General features: G+C 40.5%; 1 protein-coding gene across 7 annotated transcripts in view; it reads left to right on the forward strand.

Moving 5' to 3' along the window:
• Window positions 1–844: 844 nt before the first annotated feature.
• AFF1 (ALF transcription elongation factor 1) overlaps window positions 845–20,634 on the forward strand; it is a 216,006-nt gene continuing 196,216 nt past the window's right edge. For 4 of the 7 annotated variants that reach the window (XM_059066399.2, XM_067036025.1, XM_067036019.1 and 1 more), the window contains exons 1-2: window positions 859–1,105; window positions 13,226–13,299. In XM_059066399.2, coding sequence (XP_058922382.1) covers window positions 13,262–13,299 — 38 coding nt within the window. In that variant the 5' untranslated portion in view covers window positions 859–1,105; window positions 13,226–13,261. Of the gene's footprint in view, window positions 1,106–13,225; window positions 13,300–20,634 lie in introns of all 7 variants that reach the window. The other 3 variants (XM_067036018.1, XM_067036026.1, XM_067036020.1) reach the window with 1 other exon arrangement.

The raw sequence follows: 20,634 nt of genomic DNA on the forward strand, positions 1-20,634 counted from the left end.
TACGAATAAGATGATTTTCTTCATCCAAATAATTTCACTCATTTAAACCATTAAGATATTGGAAAGAAGCCTATCTGGGCCATTTGATACAATCTTCCTGCATCTCTTTCAGGGAGGAAGGTGAGATGATGCAAAGAACTCAGAGTGATGCTTTCCTTGGTATGTTCAAAGAGGGGAACGGGTAGCAACTAGACATGAGCTTTTGGATATATTTGTCAAAGCCCCAATACCCACTAGAATTTTCTGGGGTTGGGCTGCTGAAGGGCAAGAACTGGGAGGCTGGATTCGGGAGACCTGGTTTCTCGTGCCACTTTTGAGCTTGTGACATTGGGCACAATACTTATTTTCAGCTCTTCGGTTTCATTATTTGGGAAACGGCAGCAATAATGTGTCTGTTTTATAAGGCTGTTACGAAGATGAGACGGGCCTGTGTGTGAAAAGCCCTTTATAAACCGTAAAACGCTCTCCAGATGTTAGTTATTATCTCCTTTAAAGGATACAGAATCTGTTTCAATTGTGTAAGAGACTGCAAAAAGACTCCTTGACACTTTAGTCAGAACTTGACCCTAAGCTTAATCCCGCTGTAAAGCGAAAGGGTTCTTGTGTCCCACACCAGCCGGGGGGAGGGTCACCCATGCTGCCGGTGCGGTCACTGCAGTATTCCATCCAGAGAGCCTGCTCGCCCTAGATCCTCCTACTGGTCCCGGGGGGAGGGCCGAGCAGTTCCTCTCCATCTGGGTGGCGCCAGCTAGAGGGCGTGGGCCGGACGGGGCCGGGGAGCGCGGAGGGGTGGCGGGGCGGGGCGGGGCGTGACCTACTGGGGGCGTGGCCTCGCCTCCTGGGCGTTCCTGGGCCGCGGGCGCGCAGAGGTTGCCAGCCAGCGAGCGGGCGAGCGCGCGGCTCCTGCGCACTCGGCCGCCGCCTGCGCGAGTCGTTGGCACAGCTGCGTTCTCGCCTCCACGGTTGGGAACCGGGTCCACGGGTAACCGCCGCTGAGCGCCCTGCGCTCCCCACACCTGCGCGCCTTCCCCACGGCAACAGGTCAGGGGCGGGCGGAGGCGGCAAGGGCGCACGACCCGAGACTGGAGGACTAAAGGTCTGGAAGGTAAGCGGAACCCTGCGCCCCCCGGGCTGGGGGTCATCCTGGCCAAAATGCCGCGGTCGCTGACTTCTGGGAAGCCCAGGCTCTGCCGCCTCGCTGCCGGCTTCCCAGCACACTGGCTCAAGTCTCTGGCGTTCCCGCTTTTCCACTGGGAACCTTAGGGGAGAACGGGCGAAGGAGACGCAGAGCTCGTACCGCCCTTATAAATCCCGGCAGGTAGCGTCTAGAAAAACTGGGGAGGGGAACAGAGGAAGGGACCCATCCTCCTCCCCCAAATCAAACGTTGGCCCGTGCGCCCCGCGTCTTGCGGAAGGATGTTCGGATTTTGGAACCTGGTTGCGAAATAGAAGGGTCCCAGAAGTTTCTTCGGGGAGTAAAAGCGGGGCTTTTCTCTCCTCCATTACGAGTTCCCATCCCTCGCGTCATAGTCCCCCCCCCCCCCCACGTCTAGTAGAGACAGATTGGTGGTTCCAGTCTCATCAAATTGTGATTGAGGTGGAAGCGTGCGTCGGTGGTCCGCAGACCCTAGAGAGGGAGGAGAAAAGTTGGAGGCACCTTCTGAGGCTTGCTCCTGGCACAGAGGGAGACGGCGTCTGCAGAACATGGAACTGGTTAATTTCCCTTGACGATAATTTTTTCTTGGTGTTTGATTCTCCGACTGCCGCACGTTAGCCCTCCGACTTTGCGAGCGCCGGGGTCGGCGAATTAGGAAGGAGAGGAATTGGAGGGTTATAGGAAACATAGTTTCTTATAATGTGTTGGGAGAATCGTTAATGAAGCTGCGAGGGACCTTCAAGGGTCTTGATATTTTCCTCCTAGGTTAGTCTTATAGGAGTTTACACACACAGACCCCGTATTGTTGTGCAAATTGTCCCAGGAAGACCCTTGGCTTTGGAGGTGGAGGTGTGTCCGAATCTTTCGGGAGCTCATCTTTGTTGGGAGGTGAAGTGGGGGTGGGGAAGGCCTTACAGACGAAGTTTTGTTTTTTTAAGGGTGGGATGGGGGTAATCTTAACCCTCTTGGTGCATGTTGGAGGCGGGGATGGGGATGGGGGATGAGGGATGACATACCATCAAGAAACCAGACAGATTTAAAACTTTAAAGGCGAAACCGTACGTTTAGGCGAAGACCCAGTGTTCCCTGAGACGGTTGGAAGGTGAGAAGAGCTCAGTAATTGAGGCACAGAAACCTCAGGCAAGGGACCGGCCTGAGAATTTGGGGGATTTTGCTTGTGCAAGATTATTTCAGAGCAAGGTCATGCAGAGGTGGCAGAAGGAACGGGCGGTGGTGGGACACCCCTCCCGGACCAACGTGTTGTCAGACTCCACGAGGACATAGAAGTCACGAAAAAGAAAGACCTTTGGACTCGGGAGTCAAGTTCTGCTTAGAGGCTTAAGAATACCTAGGCATGCCCTGTTTCGATGTTTACTTCCTCTGTCTAATGTATTTCCTTAGCTTGCCTTTCATCTTTAGTGGCGAGGGTTCCTTGAGTGGATATTCTGGAAATAAATTCACAGGAGAGTTGAAAATTCTGGATGGTTTGCCTGCTTTCATTTAAAGGTGGTGTCTCTTGCCAGTGTCCGAAAGTATTTTATTTGAAGATAAATATGTAGAAGAGGAATGGAGAGAACGACCCACGAGAATGAAAGGAGACTAGGAGAGAAAGAATAGATAACTAGTACTTAAAAAACTAATTTGAATTCAGCTAATTTAGGAGAGGGAACCAAGGAAATGATTTGGAACAGATTTGGTCACTTTAAGACAAAGAGGTGTTGAAGAGTGGGATACAAGGCTTTGAAAAAAAATGAATTTAGATATTGGGGACTTCCTCCCCCCACCCCCCCTTCTTTTCTTTTTCTAAATAGAACTGACAGCGATGATGAGACTATGGATGTGGAACTTAAAGGTGTGTTACTGTGGACTCTTTGCTTCCCACTTGCAGGAAGAAAATGAACTGTTACATATCAGAGTTAATATGTCTTATTCATTCACTGTAGCAATTGAATTTCTGTAGTGTCTGGCATTTGCTTAACTCTTCAATTTAATAAAGATACAATTTTGAAGACTCAAAATGTGTTAAGACTCAAGTGTATTAATTTAGAATACAAAAATCATCAAGAGACTGAGAATTTATGGCAAGAGTAAAGCCCAGGTGATTTTCAACATTGCTTTCTCCTATAAGATGCAGAATATTCATGCATTTTTTGCTACCAGGAGTCACTGTTTCATTGTGGGATTATGAGAATGTAAGTAGACTATGTCAAAACTGGCTTTCTCTTCTGTTTCCTTTCGGTTTCACTGAATTTTGCAAGGACATGGTGGAGCTAAAAGTAACTTTTTTATTGACTAAGATACTTGCTTAATTTGGTTTTGGATATGTTGGAAGAGTATTGTTCGATTAAGGTATATATATGTATATATATATGAGTTGCATCTTTATTAGGTACCTCTATAAATCACTGTAGCAATGTGATTGTTTAGTTGAAGTTATATTGCCTTGGGAGTTGAAAAGATGGGTTAAAAAAAAAGCTTAGGAAAGGCAAACTTGTTTTCCATATTTAAAAAAATATTTATTTATTTTTGGCTGCACTGGGTCTTCGTTGCTGCATGCAGGCTTTCTCTAGTTGCGGCGAATGGGGACTACTCTTTATGGGGGTGCACGGGCTTCTCATTGCGGAGCACGGGCTCTAGGCGTGCAGACTTCAGTAGTTGTGGCATGCAGTCTCAGTAGTTGTGGCTCGTGGGCTCTAGAGTGCAGTCTCAGTAGTTGTGGCCCACAGGCTTAGCTGCTCTGCAGCATGTGGGATCTTCCTAGACCAGGGATCGAACCTTTGTCCCCTGCATTGGCAGGTGGATTAACCACTGCACCACCAGGGAAGCCCCAGATTTTTAAAGAAGCAAATGAAAGGAGTTTCACGTTCAACTCTGTAATTTGTGCTCTTTCATCAAACAAATTTGCATAATCTTTTATGAAGTTAGTTGACTGTTAAAATTCCAAATCTTGAGATAGACTGTGCTACTTGTTAAAAGGTAGAACTAATTTATATATAAATATCTGAATTATTATAAGACATACACAGGGGACAATACACTCTGCAGATGTCCCTTAAGGTATAGCAACATAGCTGGGATATTCTCCTTACTATTGCAGCTCTACACTGAACGCTATCCTTCAACTTGAATTCGTTTGCTATCTTAGATTTGTCTGTTGAAGCTAAAAGCCCAAAGTTCCCCTATTTCAAGACTAGACCGTTAACTAATTTTTCAGGAGATCGAGAAAGTATGTTGGAGAGAGTACAAATTAAGGAACTGCATTTACCATACATAAAGTTTTGTAAATAAGTTATATTTTTTCATTAAATTATAAATTCAACAATGATTTCTGTTCTCAAACGATATTTGACAATGGTTTTCTAGCAGTCTCTTTTTATACACAATAGTAGCTTATTTAATATTTGCTGATTTAATATTAGATTTCATTAAAAGAGATTACATAAACCCTGTAATCTATTTATTAAAATTCTACCACAGTGAAGAAGCAAATGTGGAATATTTAGTTCTTTGTAGGTGCACATCCTTTATTCCTGACTGTTTACAAGAGCACAAGAGATTGTCATAGATGTGAGACCATGAGGCTCTAAGGCCGTGAGGGTTGCTAATAGGACTTTCTGTCTTATGCCTTAGGACAGAGCTCCTTCAGTAGTGTTCTCCAGGGGACGAAAATCAGCTGATTTTCTTAAATTATCTGCCCCATTTAAAACATGACTAAGGATTTCTTGTTCAAGTGACTTTTTCCTATTAGAAGACTGAGATTATTGTGACAAGTGGAGCCCAGAGGAATCAATTACATCATTAACATAATACCTCATGTTCATTCCCAATACCTCATAAGTATTGAGCATCTTCTATGTGCCAGACAGTACTCTAAGCTTTGGAGAAACTCATAACACCAGATCAAGACAGAGAAAGAGCCCATGCAGGTGGAGTTTACATCCACGTAGCACAAAAGCTGTTTACCAATGGCTTTCATGTGACATATCATTTAGGCCTAATTGTACCTCTGAAGTTGGAGTTCATTCTCCATTTTAAAATCAGGAAATTGAGTTGAAGAAGTTAAGTGACTTGACTCTGTGACTCAAAGCCTGCTGCCCTTTCTACTGTGGTACACTGTGTTGGCTGTGTTGATATGTGGTTTCCTGTTTTTCAAGAATTACAGCGTGACTCTCAAATATAAATAGTGTTTCTCCTTGGCTAAGTAATTCTTTCTAATCATTATGGGAATAAAAAAGCAGGTATTTTCATTTAGCATTATGGACATATATTTGTGTCTCCAAAGGAGAATATGCAGACGTATTAAACAGACATGTGGTATTTATTTGCACCAAATAAAGATTCCCTACCTTCCTAAAAATTAAATGCAAGGGCTTAGGAGCCTTCTCCCTTAGTGCTTCAAATCTATTATTCAAGTTATGAAAGGTCAGTTCACATCCCTATGTAAATCAGGATATACTCATACCATTTTGTTCTATCTTATAGATACAGTGAATATATGCAGAATATATGCATATGGCAGTGTTTTTCAAACTTATAATAAGCATCAGAATCTCCTGGAAGGCTTTTAAGACACAGATGTGTCTCTTCCTCCCCCACTCCCCAAGTTTCTGATTCAGTAGGTCTGGGGTAATGCCCAAGAATTTGCACTTGTAACATGTTTGCAGGTGATATTGATTCTTCTAGTTCTGGGATTACACTTTGAGGACTACTGCAGTATAGCAGAGAATTTAAAAGCATGGTTTCTAAGCCAGACAGCTTGGGCTTGAATCTTGAATATGCCACCTACTAGCTGTCAGACCTTAGGCAAATTACTTAACTTCTTGTCAAGAACTGTTAAGGCTCTGAGATTTTACCCTGCTTTCAAGGTAACAAGCTAACCTGCCACAGTTTCATGGACTCTTGGAAATGGGTTTCTTATTCATAATAATAGCTGTGGCTAGAGTATCACCATTTTCTTACACCGGTTCCCTAAGCCCCATTTTCCAAAGAGGGGAGATGTGGAGAGAGTCAGACTTTACCTGCAAAACACAGTGGATTATATTAAGGAGAGAAATCCTGATCTTAGGGAATCCTAATCTTTTATAATGGGCAGTAAGCATGACTGCCCTTTGTTCCAGAGGGAGACATTATCTTGATTATACTAGATAGTAAACCTGCTGCCCTTTGGTCTAGAAGGAGACATTATATTTTTCAAGGCTGTTCTCTATACAAGTATCTTTAAAGATTGTCTGGAACAAAGGCAGTTGGTGCCTCTGCTTGTACAATATGCAGAAATGACCCATGGAGAGTTGGCTCCCAATATTTTTCCATTCCTTTATGCAATGGAGTTAACAATACTGTAGTATCTCCCTTACTGGGTAGTTGGGTAGATTAAAGGTAATAAGACTTGGCAAGTGCTTGAAGCAGTACATAAGTGCTACATAAATATTTCCTATTGTTACTCCTGAAGGAAAAAATAATTTTTTTTTAATGGTAAGTATTGCCTTATAAGATGAAATAATTGCTTTACTGAGTATCCCTAACTTTGAGTTCATTCCAAGAAACTTCTTTAATGGGTCTAAGTTCTAAAATGGCGATGATGCATAGTATGATAATCTTACCATTCCATGGGGAATGAGGCTTAAATATTTACTACCAACATCATGCGCTCTCCCATGTGTCTCCGCCTCCTTAAGTTATACAGAATCATATGACTAATTCTGTCCAGTGGGCTGTCTATGTGAGTAACATATATTCCCGGACTGAAGCATTTAATTGGCTCTTATGAGACCCTCCACCTCTATTTTTTACTATAGTAAACCCTGCAGCCACATTTTGAGATAGTGGAGCTTCCAACTTGGCTTTTTTCCAGCTTAGGTTTCTCAGTGTGGAGAAAACTCCCTGCCTCCTTCTTACACCCCTCCCCTCCCCCCTGCAATATGCAATGGGCATAAAGAATAATCAGGAAATAAGTTTTTGTGCTATCAAGCCATGAAATTTGGGGGTTAATTTGCCACTATAGCATAATCTAGACTACCCTTACTATATTCCAGTATCTATAATACCTGCCTACTGTGAGAAAGTTGACAGTCAATTATTTTAAAATATAGGCTTGGAGTATATATATGTAAAGCTGGACACAGCTTGCATTCTGAGATATCTCTTTATATCTCTTGAGGAGATATAAACATTATAAACATTATAAACATTATAAACATTAACGTATTTATTGACTTAGCATAAGTTAATTTCAGATAGTGGTAAGTACTATGAAAAGATAAGTGTGGCCAACACTGTCCTTTTCTTCCCCAGGGCTAATTACCATTTTTTTGTTGCTAAGAGAACCTTGATTGTGTGTGGGATTACATTGTGCCCAGCCTTAGGTGATAGATCATGTTTGCTCTCAGCCAGTGACAACAGTTTGTATCCTGATTTACCTGCAGCTGGAGGAGGCCACGTGACCTAGTTCTGGTTTTTAGATAGGTTTGGGGAAGGATTCCTTTCCTGACAAAAGGAGAGAGATGTGGCTGACATAGCCACACCTTCCTCCTCTCATCTTCTACCTGCCTTGCATGTTGAAAAGCTGTCTGGTTATGGCAGCAACCTTTATGTACCATGAAATGACAAGCGTAAAGACAGCATGCTAAATATGGCCGAGCAGGAAGAGCCAGAATTCCTGATGGCCTCACTGAACAGCTAAAATTATACCAGTAGCCACCCTCCTCTAGACTTGCTATAGGAGAAGTAGAAACCTCTATTAATTAAGCAGTTGTTACTTGCAGCTAGGCACATTCTGAATCCCTATAGAGTATAATGGAATAGAGCATGGGTTGGCAGGAGGGCACAGCAGTGCTACATTAGCTGCTGTATTCAGGGGAGACCTCTTTGAGAATTAATCATTTGAGCTGAGACCTGAATGATGGGAGGGAGCTGACAAGGTGTGGGATGTGTACTTGAGTCTGGGGGCAGCACCAGAGCCCCCTAGAACAAGGATTTGAAGTGGAGAAGAGGTAGTTGGGGAAATCATGTTCCATTATGAATTTCTAGGCATATGGGCTTCATGTGGCACTGGAGAGCTAAAGGAATTGTAGGTGTTCAGGTTAGTTTGGGGCCCTGGGAGATTGTGGGATGCTTGGGGTAGAGTTCTGGAGAATTCAGATGAAAACAGTGTATGACCCATGACTCACCCATGACACGTTGCCAGTTACCAAGAGACTGTTATTCCTGGAGGGTATGTGGAAAAGAGGAAGGAGATCTGACCAGGGACTACTGACCAGTCCAGACATCCTCTGGTCTCTGGACAGTTATTTTTCTAATATTCTCCTTTGGAAACTGGGTCATGGTCATGGGGCTTTGAGACCTGCTTAGCGCTGTTTGTCCAGTTGAAAAGCTTCTCTAATGTATGGATTGTCCCTAGCATGTGCTTTGGTTGGCAAAAAGATAACCAGAACAACTACTACAACCATTGACTGAGTGCTCACCATGAGCTTGACATTGTGCTAAAAACATTACACCCATTTTATTTAACCCTACAACAACCCCAGGAAGCCCCATATTACTGATGAGAAAAGGCTGAGACCTTGGGGGAGAACAGTGATTTTCTTGAGGTTATATACCTAGTAGGTTGCAAAGCAGGACTTTAAACAAGCATGTCACAAAGACTCCTGAGAGTAGGTTTCCCAGAATGTGCTAGGTTTGGGAGCACTTAATGACCTAGAACAGAATATTTGAAAATATCCGGAATCTTTTTTCTGTATTCCTCCTCTTTCTTTCCTTGTAATTATATATGTATATGGCATAAATATCTATAAAACATTAAAAAAATTTTTTTTTACTTGAAATGTTTTACCTATTTTGGGGAGAAAAGTAGTTTGATGTACATGACATTTTTATTTCTGAATAAATTTGCATTGCAAGAGGCTGGAAGGACTATGAAGGGTCACTTAAATAGATCTGGCAAGGTACAGTCATGAAGCATAGTCTGTTTCACTTACATAAAAAGTAAGATAGACATTGCTGACTTAAATAAGAACTGCTATGTATTGAATGCCCATGATGTGTCAGTGTGCTGGGCATTTTAGCTAGATTTATAAAGCACTCTTCTCAGAAACTCTGTAAATTAGGCTGTTTTCCATTTTACAGATGGGAGCATTGAGGCTGGTAGGGCTTAATTTGCCCAAAGTGATCACCTGTCTCACTTGAACTTATTCTCTTTTTGTTGTATAGCACTATGTTATGTTATGTTATTTATTTATTTGGCTGTGCCAGGTTTTAGTTGCAGCACATGGGATCTTCATTAAGGCAGGCAGGATCTAGTTCCTTGACCAGGGATTGAACCCAGGCCCCCTGCTTTGGGAGTGCGGAGTCTTAACCACTGGACCACCAGGGAAGTCCCTACTCTGTTTTTAATATAGAGCCAAGTTGGATTCTTAACTGCTTTTTTTTAACGGGAGGATTTTAAACTGCCCCCCTCCCCCATTTTTTATTCTGCTTTGTCTTTATAATCTGGTGAGAATAATATAAAAATGTATGAAAACTTCAGGAAGACCTTCTGATTTCAATATTTATGGGCCAGTACATCCCCCCCAACCCTTATATTTAGGAAAAAAAATGTTTACACAGGTAATAAAGGATTCATAGCATATAGAATAAAAGATGAAAGTGCCCCTTTCCAGAGAAGCCACTATTAACAGTTTGGTTCTCTGTGTGTGTGTTTGTGTGTATGTTATGCATAAATATAAAAGGAAAGCATTTTCTTTTCAAACAAATTGGCTCACATTGTACATTTTGTTCAGCATCTTGTTTGGATAAACCTATTCTTTTTGATGTTTCATTGTGTCTCATGTGCCATAATTTATTTACCATTTCTGTGTTTATATATATTAGGTCGTTACCACTTTTTTTTTTTGCTATTATAAACAACATTTTATTGCACAGACCTCCTTGTACAAATGTGACTTTTTAAGAAAGATTTTCGAAGGAGACATTAACTGAAGCATATACTAATTGCCTTTCTTAGCAGTAGTTTAGGGTTATAACTTCCTGACTACAGTAGGCCTCCATTCTAACCTAACTAACCTTATATCTGAGTTGTGTGGCTACTCTGTACAGCTGTGCAAATCATACGTACATCAGCATCTAAGCAGACTTTCATAGGCTGAATTTGGTCTTTCCTGTGAGACGTAAGAGTCAATAATCTGGTGATATAGCCTACTTGCCCTTGCCTCTGTGGAAAGGACTGAGCCACCATACAAGGTTATGAATTTGAATTGTACACACAAGTCCCTGGCTGTGCCCAGGGGCCAGATGCCTCAGAGGATACGTCTCTTTCACTTTGTACTTCATTCACCCACCCAAGAAACCAGTAGTGAGAGCCAGGGATTCAGCTGACTCCTTCAGTCTTGGCCTTGTCAGTTCCTAGGACCATTTTTTAAAAAACAGGCTTTATTTATTTATCTATCTATCTATCTATCTATAGCAGTTAAATTCACAGCAAAATTGAGTGGAAGGTATAGAGATTTCCCGTAGACCTCCCTGTCGTCATCCCCACCCCTAGCTGACTCCTGCTAGGGTGGTACATTTGTTACAATTGACACATCATTATCACCTAGAGTGCTAGACCTCATTTACTACAGCTCTGCCTGGTTTGCTCCTCACTTCCTTTAAGCCTTTGGTCAAATGTCTCCTTCTCTGACCACTCTATATAAAATTGTAACACCTTACCTCCTTTCCTCTCTGGCACTCTATACTGTTCACTTTGTTTTTCTCCTTTTAAAGTCTAACATCTATATATTATGTTTCATTGTTGCTTACCTCCTGTAGTTTGTAAACTCAGCATGGCAAGTGCCTATTTCCTTCACTCTCTTATTCTTACAGTAGATACCCAGGAAATATTTGTTGGCTCAGTGAGTAAATGAGCAAACAAGGGAACTCAGGACCACTCTGTCAGGTTGACATCCCTCAACAGCCCCCCCGCCCCCTCCCTTGCTGCCCTCCTTTCTCCACCAATCTGCCCTGAGATGGGTGCTGTTGGGCCGCAAGCAGGTGGGCCGTCCTCACTGGGAGGGCTGTGTTGGGGACTGCCATCATGGACTCTTGAGAAGGCTTTACAGCGTTAAGAAGATTAATGCCAAAGCAAATGCCTACTATCTTATTGATAATTTGCTGTGGGCCAGCCCTGCATGTTGAGAGAGAAAGAGAGAGAGAGGAGGTGGGGGAAGGGGGAGGGAAAGGAGGGTAGAGAAAGACAGGGGAAGAAGGAGAAACAGAAGTATGTGTTTGAGGGACTTCCCTGGTGGTCCAATGGTTAGGACTCTGCATTTTCACTGCCGAGGGTGCAGGTTCAGTCCCTGGTCGGGGAACTAAGATCCTGCAAGCTTCGCAGTGTGCACCCCGCCCCCCCCCAAAGTGTGTGTTTGATGGGCTTCCCTCGTGGCACAGTGGTTAAGAACCTGCCTGTGAATGCAGGGAACATGGGTTCGAGCCCTGGTCCGGGAAGATCCCACATGCTGCAGAGCAACTAGCCCGTGAGCGACAACTACTGAGCCTGCGCTCTAGAGTCTGTGCGCCACAACTGCTGAAGCCTGAGCCCCTAGAGCCCGTGCTCTCTGACAAGAGAAACCACCGCAATGAGAAGCCTGCGGACCACAATGAAGAACGGCCCCCGCTCGCCACAACTAGAGAAAAGCCCGCCGGCTGCAACAAAGAGCCAATGCAGCCCAAAATAAAATAAATTAATAATAACTTAAAAATTATCATATGTTTGAGAGAGGGAAAGTGAGAGAGTAAAGGGGGATAGTGAGGGGGAGGTGACTGGGATTTGAGTTGGAGAGTTTAGGAAACTTGCCTAGGGCCACTATAGCCAGTTGAAGAAGTGGCCTACTCCAAAGCATGTTTGACCCTGAAAATTTTAGAGCTCTACTAGTGTGAGTTTAATTAGAATATTTGTAGCATCTGTGTTGCATTCTTTTGGGGGAGGAGATAGAGTGACAAGTGGTATCTACTAATATGAAACATTGTAGTCAGCAAGTCAGCAATTTTAATTTCATGGAGGGGGAGATAAAAGACCTTATCAAGAGGCAGAGTAGAGCTGAAGGACTCTATTCAGTGTTTCTTCAGCCTTAGGCAAGAAGTATAACAGCCTCTTAAAGTAGCAGACAAACTAAAATTGTTACAAATTTAACATCATGTTTCCATTTGTACCAAATAGTTTGTTAAATTGGTACTAAGATAATTTGGTAACATACCCTTTGCCTTAAGGATGTTTGAAAAAATAGAAACTATTTAAAGCAAGTTAGGATAAGAGCAGTAAATTTACAAATACATACAAGAAAGGGAAAAGGAAACAGCTGTTGATAGTGTTAATCATAGAGAGAGAGGTTGTTTCTAGAGATACACAAGATAGTACCAAGGCCATCTGCCCAGGTTGGATAACAACTTTTTAAAACCAGTACTGTTTTGAGAGAATGCTCCAGAATTGCTTTGGGGGTTAAGTACCTTTTATGAGTGGAAGTAAAATCTCAAGATTGGCTCTTAAACTGGGCCCACTTTTTTATTTAGTGTTGAATTCTTATGTGAAGATCAACTATTAATTTTCTTTCTTGTCCATACTCTTTCACCATTTTCCCTTTTGGCTCTAGTGAGGTTGTTGACACAACTGAGTTTCAGTTTTCTTATATATAAAATGGGGTATTTGGTATATGGTGTATTAGTATATACCTTGCAAGTGTACTGTAATGTTTACATGAAATGTCATTTTTAAAGGGCTTAACACAATGCTTGGCACAAAGTAGACGCTGGGGAAATGTTATTTCCTTTCTTCCTCCTCATGATAAACTTGTGCACATTTTTTCCTGGCTGAAATTGCTTTGAGTAGCAGCCTTAAAATTAAAAGTGCATTTGGCCAAAAGTGCATTTGGCCTTTGATATATGCTGGCCGGTTTGTTCACGCAACTTGAGAGTTGGTGAAGAACCATTCTCTTATTCGAATGGGAACTTTGAATTCTGTGTCCAATAAGATTTCTTACAGGTCAGGTGTACCTATGAGTTTACTTACAGGCTAATGTTCACAAGCTGCTGTGTCTCTTTCAGATGAATAGACTCGTCGCTTTCCACTGACTGGCAGCAATGGCATTTACCGAAAGAGTCAACAGCAGCGGCAACAGGTAACCGTGAAATCCACGATGCAAGGATGTGATAATATTTAATTTTATAATCTATTGTTCGAAGAATAAGTTTGGTCCTTTTTATTTTTGTGACTTATGACTCTCTGGTGCAGGAAAATGTGTGAAAATTTCTGTTTTCTCTACATGAAGTCAAACCTATTAGACTGGCTACATATTTTCTTTAAATCTACTACTCTCTTAACTCATTTCTTTAACATGTGGTTGTGATGTTAGATCAGCATCTTAGTTCTCTGTTCAAGGTACTGGTCCAGATTACACTGATCTGGGAAAATGTACACGTATTCAGCTTGTACTGAAACAGATATCATGATGAAATCCGCCTTATCATGAGAGCTTTGAAAGAGGGAATTCTGTCAGTTACATTTTATGACTTTCACATCTCTCCCTCCAACTATTTATGTGTAGTTCTTGCATATAGTACATGACCAGGGTTGGTTGAGGGGAGCATATTTATATTCTGAAGCAGTTATTAAGAATAACCCATTTGCTATCCAGAAGGAATTCTTAATATCACTGATCAGTTTTTATTTATACTATTAGATGCTCAGATACATATATATGAAAGTATGAGACATGTAGACTCAAACTTAATATTTTTTGAGTAATAGATGATGGTGACTGTAATTCTGGACCATTCTGATGCTTTCCTACTTCCTCCTCCTTTCTGGTTCATTTAGGAAATTCTTCCTGTACTCCAGGTGGTCCTGTTGGTACTGTTGTTAAACTTGGTACACTCTCCTCCCCCACAGAGGAAAGCATGTGACCCAGGCTGCAACAGTCCACATTCTGCCAGAGCCAGAGGGGAAGCTGTTATCATCCGTTTTCTTAGGCTTATTCATAATGTTTGGTTACACATAAGTTTTAAATTTTTATGTAGTTAAATGTCTTTTTTATAGATTCTGGTTTTGATTGTGCTTAGAAAGGTCTTTCCTACTCCAAGATTGAGAAAATAATGTCATGTGTTCTCTGCTGGCACTTGAAAGGTTTCATTTTTTGCATTTAATCAGAACTTGTAAGCTGGTGGCCTATGGGGCAGATCTGGTCAACAGATGGGTTTTGTTTGGTCTCTCACAGTGTTCTAAAAAAATATATCTACCAATGATTTTTACATAATGATCTAGACTTCCATCTTCTCTTCAAAATAGCCACATTCAGATGGAATTGAATAGCTACTCCTCTTTTTGAGAAGTCATGAGGTTTCTAATTCAAAACTTCCCAAGTGGTGTGCCATTAGTACTTTTCAGGTGTGCCAAGATGTTGCTTTCCTCAACCAGAACTCCAGAACTCCCACCTGATTTCCTCCTGCAGATATCTGCTTTGTCAGCTTGCCCCAGAGAGACTTGATGTTAAAAAAAAAAAAAAAAAAAAAAAAAGTTGGGGAAGCACGATGTTTTCTAGTTCACTACAGTTCCCACACAGCTGGATCCACACACTGAGTTAGCTGCTTCACCCTCTTAACTTGCAACCCATTTTAGATCTTTGACTTTTTAGCATTTTGATCCATCTGTAATTAAAGTTAGTGTAAAGTGTGTGTTGTAAATTTCCATATTAATAAGAAATGAAAAAAGTCTGGGGATGTTAGGGAGCCTTTTTTTTTTTAAGCAAAAGGCTAGCCAGTTGTTACAACATAATTTATTAAATCATCTATCTTTACTGATTTGAGTGCTGTGTCCAAATTCCATCAGATTGTTGAGTCTGTTGTTAAGACTTTTGTTCCATTGATTGCCTCTTCTGGCAATGGTGCTGTGCTATTTCAGTGTATTTTTATAGGTCTTAATATTCAGGCAGATTCTTTGTCATTACTTTTCATTTTTAGAATTTTTATAGCTATTTACATCTGATTACATTTCTACATATACTCTGGAGTCATTAGTCATTTTCTAGAACAATGGTTGGCATTTTGATTGGGGTCCCTTTGCATTAATCAATTAGATTTGAATTTGATAAAACATTAAAACTGGGTCTTTTTACAAAGGAATCTAAATATCAGATTAATGAAAATTTACGGGGTGAAGAAATTTTAAATTTCAATTCTAAGATTTTTTGGAGGTATGATTTTTCAACTATTTCTGGATATTGACACTGCATCCAGGGTAATTTCTGGTAGGATAATCAATTATAATAGTTAACAACATCATCAGTGACAATTACAAAAGATATTTTGTAGTCTTATTATTTACATATGTTTTCTATTGTTGCTAATTATTAGGTTAGGATAGGTAACTGCCCTTTGTAGTAACATTCTAGCAATTACAGAGCTGTTTTTATTATTTGTTACATTTTCCTTTTCAGCTCCTTACCTCCCTGATGTGGTCCTTTTTAATTTTAACACACAGTACAAGTGGTAAGCTAGGGGAAATCCTAAATGGAGCTCTATTTTTAATATATACCAAATAGCTCACTTGTTTAAATGTTTAGTCATAGCAGTTTAATCTTTTAGTAGTCCAAAAAAAAAAAAAAAAAATCAAATTCATGTGGAGCCTGGTCCAGGACTAGCACATATTTTAAAGGAAACAGATGTGTATTGAGCAGGCAGCTCTAATTGCTCAAACTAAATAGAAGTCTGAGTGTGAATCCTTAGTTTGCTTAGGGCTATCAGAAGTCATAAGCGTGGACAGAATATTAAAGTCATGTGTAAAGACAATATTTGTTTTAGTTCTTGTAAATAATAGGTGTATTCCCTGGCTTCCAAATTTATCAGCATTAGACTTATTGAATCTGATTTACTTATATTTCTTCTCACCTTCCTTCCCCTCCCCGTTTTGTTCTTTCTAAAAATTGTCATTAGAGTATAACAAACTGAAAAGGGCAGACATTATTAGTACAGTTCAATGCATTTTCACAAAGTGAACACACTTGTGTAACTGATCAAGCAACAACAATACCAGCTCTCCAGAAGGCCCTCCTGTCCCCTTTCAGCTGCTGTCTCCCTCAAAGCCTGCCACTATTCTGACTTTTAACACCATGGATTTGTTTTGCCTGCTTTTGATTTTTATTTAAAAATAATCATATAGTATATTCTTTTACGTTGTCTATTTAGTTTTGATGTTTATGTTATTTCCTTTTATTTTATAAACTTGAATATCTTTAACATTTATATATCTTTATAATAAGGTATTTTAAATTAATGTACCATATTAATTATATAATCAATATTAAATTTTAAAAAACTTCCATCAACTTTTCATAGTCTAATACAATAGTATAATTATCCTTACTCTTTTTCCACTTCTCTCTCCTCTACCCTCCAACTGTTAGCTCTGCTTTTAGTTTTAAATTGTCCAGATTGATAGTACATTTTATTTTATAAGCATCTGTGCCCTTGAAAGCTTTGTCTTTTAATTGATAATGAAAGCTGAAAAACCAATAAACATTATTTACATTATTTTGATTGGGAAGCAAAATAGTGTTTAGGGTTTCATTTCTCCTCTATGGGTTCAAAGTCAACCCAATTACCACTTGAGAAATTTCATATTGATCAGGACAGATGAACTCTTTAGCTGAGTAAATTGTTCAAATTAATGCCGCATTTTAAATTCCTTCATCTTTGGATGGTATTTTTATTTTTCGTGGAGTTTGTAATTACTTTTTTTTTCCTTGTTGAAAGAGAGAACATGCCTTTTTGTTATGTCACTACCATGTTCCCCTTCTTACTCTTTTGTAGGCATTAGGAGATTTGCTGATATGCTTTTCAGTTTGGGTGAAGATTTGAAGGATTGCATTCTGTGAACCCTGACTCATAATGCTGTAGTTGTGGATGCCCTACTTCCCCAGGAGAGCCTGAAATAATGTTTAACTCTCCTAATTGAGGAGAGTCCTCAATTAGTGAGGAGGCTACAAGGTGTTAAGCTGATTAACACCTATTATATAGACAGATTTTCTTTGTGTAAGTAAATCAGGGGCCTGACTTACACATGCTCAGGAGAGAGATTAATGGCTGTAGGCTGTGCTTTCCTGGAACAGTGATTGGCCTGGGCATTGTAAATAATCCACACCTGGAATTGTGAAATTTCCTGTATTTCCCAAGCAAGTCGTTTTAGGCCCGATTTACAAGTGCAATGATATTTCTTATATAGAATGCATTGTTTCCCTTTACTTAAAAAATGGTTCCTAAGTGTGAAGTATGTGTCATTGTCATATGTAGTTTTAAGATGAGTCATTCAGTTTGATGGCTTTAGAAGAGTTTGGATTCAGACTCATTCCAGACCTGAGGAAATCTTTTTCAGAATTACAGAATTAGTTATTTCCCAAAAGGATAGTTAAATTTTGGGGTGGGGGGGGTAGGGGGGAATGACTAAACTGTAGAAGTATTGAGTAAATTTACCAGTAAAAACCAATTGACCTGTTACTGCATGGGTGATATAGTGGGCTTGAGTGTGGAGCTCCAGGGCCACAGCTTGTGTTTAGATCTGTGACATGTTGGTTACTTGGACAAATTGCTCAACTTTTAAAGCCTCATTAAAATGGGGATACAGAGAATAATGTATGTAAAGTGCTTATCACAGTTCCTGGTAAATCATAAGTCCTTGATACATTATTAATTCTATCACTCTGGTGAGGATGGTAGAGTGCTGGGTTTCAGGAGAGTCAGTACTTTCCTCAATTCTACCTCAAAGGAGAAAGGCTTTGTTTAGAGGCAACTCTCTGGATGGAAGGGATTCCTTTGTGAGCTACTCCAGGAATAATATACATAGGGAGGAGAGTGATAGAGGAAATAGACCTTTAAAAAAACCAAAACACAATAGTGTGTTTATTTGCGGGGCATGTGGATACACTTACAAGTTTTTCTCTGGTCTATTTTACATTTAATATTGGCTATGGAATTGTCTTAAATCACACACAGGGTTTGTAGAGGTCATCAAGCCCCTATGTTTTCATTCTTTGGGGTAGCTACTTAGGGGTGGAATTGCTTTCTTGTAAGGTAGATTTACGTTTAGAGTCATCTTAAGATTGTGCTAAGTTCCCTGGTGGCGCAGTGGTTAAGAATCCGCCTGCCAATGCAGGGGACACAGGTTCGAGCCCTGGTCCGGGAAGATCCCACATGCCGCAGAGCAACTAAGCCTGTGCTCCACAACTACTGAGCCTGTGCTCCGGAGCCCCTGAGCCACAACTCCTGAAGCCCGGGCGCCTGGAGCCCATACTCTGCAACAAGAGAGGCCACCACAATGAGAATCCTGCGCACGCCCGCGCACCACAACGAAGAGTAGCCCGCCGCTCACCGCAGCTAGAGAAAGCCTGCTCACAGTAACAAAGACCCAATGCAGCCAAAAATAAATAAATAAATAAAATTAAAAAAAAAAAAGATTATTCTAAGTTCATAAGTCAATGTGCCCAAGGTCAGTTTCAAGTTCATTTGTGTACATTTTTTCTCTTTGTCTTTAGCCCTGAATTCTACTAATGCTGTGAGTTGGAGGAGAATGAATTAATATTTATTCAGTGCCTTCAATAGAATTGCTACTAGTCCAAGCAGTTGGCATTATATCATTTTAGGTGACACTTTGGTCCATGGTGGTGGATAAGATGGACATTGTATTGAATTGTTTAGGATTATACCGTCTTTATAGGAATACTGATTTTATACTATCCTGATGTGGGCAAGAATCTTTTTTCTTTTTGGAGGGCTTCGGTTATAACAATCCTTTTCTTCTGAAGCTGTAGCAGTCAGCCTCCTTTGGAATCTGTGGAACAGGTTTAGAAAGAAGAGCATTTCAGTTCCAGTTTCCTCTTTTTCAGAAGTCTGGAGGACATTATTTCAGAATCTGAATCTTGTTTTCTGTACCTCATGATAACCCTGTAATGTGGTCAGATTAGATAGCAATCTGCCTCATTGTACTTGGAGAAAGAAAAAGCCTGGAGAAATTAATAGTTGAATGTGTGAATCAGACTAAAGGGAATGCTCGGGCAACTAGTTTGTTTTGGAAATAAATTGTTAAATTACTAAATAACATTTAGCATGTAAGGCACTGTGCAATTTCATTTCTGCCTTTGACCAGCAAGTTCTGATCGTTTCATCAGATGATGCCTTCTTAACCTGTAATGCAGAGTGCCACCATTTTTGTTGCTTTAAAATTATTTTTAAATGGTAGACGTTAGATTGTATGTGTTTACATAGGTAAGATTTTAATAGATATTGTTAAGTGAACAGGTCTTATTAAAGCTACTGAAAGCATGAGGTGGTCCAAGACTTCTTGTTAAGGGGAAGACAGTCTAAAGGGAGAGAGAGAGAGGGAGGTTGGGAAGGAAGAAAGGTGTGGGGGTGGAGGGTGGGACACAAGGGAAAGACAGACAGAAAGAAAGAAATCTTGTGCATTGTAGAAGCAATAAAGAATTAACATTGACCCTGACTGGGCATGTTAACCGAATTTAGTATAGACTTTATCATACTTCTTGCCCACTCTCTTTTTTCTTCACTTTAGAAGAAAAAATTTTATCACAGAAATATTCAGACATTAGTAGAAGTAGAGAGAATTCCCCAGATTTAACATTTCTCAATATTTTGCCACACTTAAAAAAAAAAATCTATCCTTTTTCTTTTGTTCTTTACTGAAGTGCTTTAAAGCAAATCCCAGACATCTGTTTTTTCACTCTGGCATACTTTATGTGCATCTCCTTAAAAAAAGAGACATTTTCCTACATAATTGCATACCAGTCTCATACCTAATAAAATTAGCATTTTAGAGTCATCTATTAATTAACCCATCTCCAAACTATCCAGATTGTTTTAAAATGTCTGTTCAAGTTGTTTACATCCTAATTCAGCCAAATCAAAGTACATATACTGCGTTAGGTTTTGTCAATTAAGTCTTAACCTAGAGCATTTACCTTGCTTATTTGGCAGGGAAGGGGGGCGGGCGGGGGGGGGGGAATTGACTGGTTGAGGAAACTAAGTTTGAATGTATGTCCTACTTTGTGGATTTGTCTGACTGCTCCTCTTACTGTGTCTTTGTTCTTATATACCAGTGGTTCTCAACCTGGAATACTTTTACCTCCTGGAGGTGTGGGGGCGGTACATTTGACAATGTCTTGAGAGACTTTTAGTTGTCATAATCTCATGCGTAGAGACCAGGGATGCTGCTAAACATCCTACAGTGCTCAGGATGGCCCACACCACAAATACTTTTCTGGCTCCAAATGTCACTAGTGCTCAGCTTGAGAATCATGTGGTTCTATCCCAGGTATTTCCTGTAGAATGGATATTGGCTCTAAAACTCAGTTACATTTGAGATAAGTCTTTTTGCTAAGAATAGTTAATAGTCCAAGAGTGCCGGTATTGTTCTGTGATTTGATCTGGGTGCTGCTTACAGGGGTATGTCA

The sequence above is a fragment of the Kogia breviceps genome, chromosome 6, assembly GCF_026419965.1.
Source record: "Kogia breviceps isolate mKogBre1 chromosome 6, mKogBre1 haplotype 1, whole genome shotgun sequence".
Lineage (NCBI taxonomy): Eukaryota > Metazoa > Chordata > Mammalia > Artiodactyla > Physeteridae > Kogia > Kogia breviceps.